This window comes from Diaphorina citri, unplaced genomic scaffold (genome assembly GCF_000475195.1).
Source record: "Diaphorina citri unplaced genomic scaffold, Diaci psyllid genome assembly version 1.1 scaffold6322, whole genome shotgun sequence".
Lineage (NCBI taxonomy): Eukaryota > Metazoa > Arthropoda > Insecta > Hemiptera > Psyllidae > Diaphorina > Diaphorina citri.
In genome coordinates, this window is record NW_007383698.1 from 1 (window position 1) to 1,911 (window position 1,911).

Sequence of the window (1,911 nt, forward strand, 5' to 3'; positions counted from 1 at the left end):
ATGTAATGGACGTGGGAGGTCTCCATATTAAACCTGCGCAGCCCTTGCCCAAGGTAACACGGGGTTTATACGCTTTTCCCAGGATGAAATTCCATGACTTTTCCAGAAAATTTAGATGAGTTTTCCAGAAAATTAGGGGGTGCAGGTACTTAAAAAAAAAAATCAGTAAGAATACCCCTAATTTAAATGAAATATGCAATATGCAGAACGTCAAGGAATATGAGCGGGAAAGCGCCGCAGGCCGTTTTTCTTGATAGGTATATCAAATCAAATCAAATATTTTTATTGTGGTGATATACAAACATGTATGTACACAAATTTTTCCTAATGCTAACTTATAACTAACTTAATATTACAGTCTAATCAAATCAAATCAAATATTTTTATTGTGGTGATATACAAACATGTATGTACACAAATTTTTCCTAATGCTAACTTATAACTAACTTAATATTACATAGAAAATAGAAATAGGTGATGCCGCACCCTATTAATTGTACCTGTACCTCATAAAAACAAATAGTTCTATAGGTATCTATTACATTTAAATCAGATGAAAAATTGAAAACTAGTTAATTATCTCAGTTTGATGATTTTCATTTGTTGCCCTTTTTGCGCCCAGCTCCTCAATTTTACTTACCTGAACACGATCAAAATTTTCGGTGACGTGTACACGAAGTCTTGTTTCTGATTGGAGCATATGGTGTCCAGAAGGGGGGAGGAGGGGGAGCTACCTTCGTGTATTGTGACGTAGTCTGTGCCGCAATGACTGGAAATAGAATAGGACATAATCATAGTTAGAATAGAATTGAAGAGAAGAAAAGAAAACATTGGAATAAAATAGGGTACGCTTGATAATTAGAATAAAATAAAATATGCATTTTTGTTTAGTTTGAGATAATGGTCAAGTACAATATCATACATATTTCTGGACATGGTCTAATCAAATCAAATCAAATATTTTTATTGTGGTGATATACAAACATGTATGTACACAAATTTTTCCTAATGCTAACTTATAACTAACTTAATATTACATAGAAAATAGAAATAGGTGATGCCGCACCCTATTAATTGTACCTGTACCTCATAAAAACAAATAGTTCTATAGGTATCTATTACATTTAAATCGAAGCCACCTAATTTAGGAATATAAAAGCTCACAATACATATTTTTATAAGATTAGAAGCATTTATAAATTGTAAGTAACTGAAGGTAAGAAAAGTATTAACAGGTACATGTTGACTAGAATAGATCAAGCGCGCCGGGAGGCGCGCGAACGTCAAGAGTTCGCAGCACCGCCCGGCCTATATTAACACGAAACAGAATTTCAGCGTTTTTCGGCATTTTCACCTCAACTTTTCTCCCACTTCCCCTTAACTTTAAGCAAATTTTATTTGATATTCCTGGTCGGACGTGAAAATAGATGCGAAATCTCCAAAACCCGAACTTTCTACGATTTGTTTAACCGGTTTTCTGATAGGCTCAAAAATCTTGAAAATCGCGAAAAAAAATTTTCTTTTTTTTTTGTTTTCACCCGATTCAATTAATCAAGCCTACAGCCCGTTCTACAAATGGTGGGAAGATGATTAAGGTGTCTCCAGAAAGGTCTCGTCGAGGAGAAGTAGAGCCGGAGCTGAGGTACATTTTTTCTACCTCATAAGGTACAAAATTTTCTTCCTATGGATCTGATGGGGGTTGGCGAGTACATTTCAAAAATATGAGTCTTAGTGGCCAAACCGGGGGCTTTATCCCTGGGGAAGAGGGTAAAAATCGCAAAACGGGGCACAAATTTACCTCATAAGGTACATGGCTGGAATTGATGTCAACAGACGCGGAAAGGTCTCCTGATTCCAAATATACCCAACTAAGACGGTTTTCCGGGAGCTTTCCCCAACTAAGACGACTTT

The 1,911-nt window shown here is 35.9% G+C and overlaps 1 protein-coding gene across 1 annotated transcript in view; it reads right to left on the reverse strand.

Moving 5' to 3' along the window:
- Positions 1–640: 640 nt before the first annotated feature.
- Positions 641–1,911, reverse strand: part of LOC103521941 (alkyldihydroxyacetonephosphate synthase, peroxisomal-like) — a gene marked incomplete at its 3' end in the record, with an annotated part of 10,090 nt that continues 8,819 nt past the window's right edge. The window contains exon 6 of the mRNA XM_017448920.1: positions 641–769. Coding sequence (XP_017304409.1) covers positions 641–769 — 129 coding nt within the window. The remainder of the gene's footprint in view (positions 770–1,911) is intronic.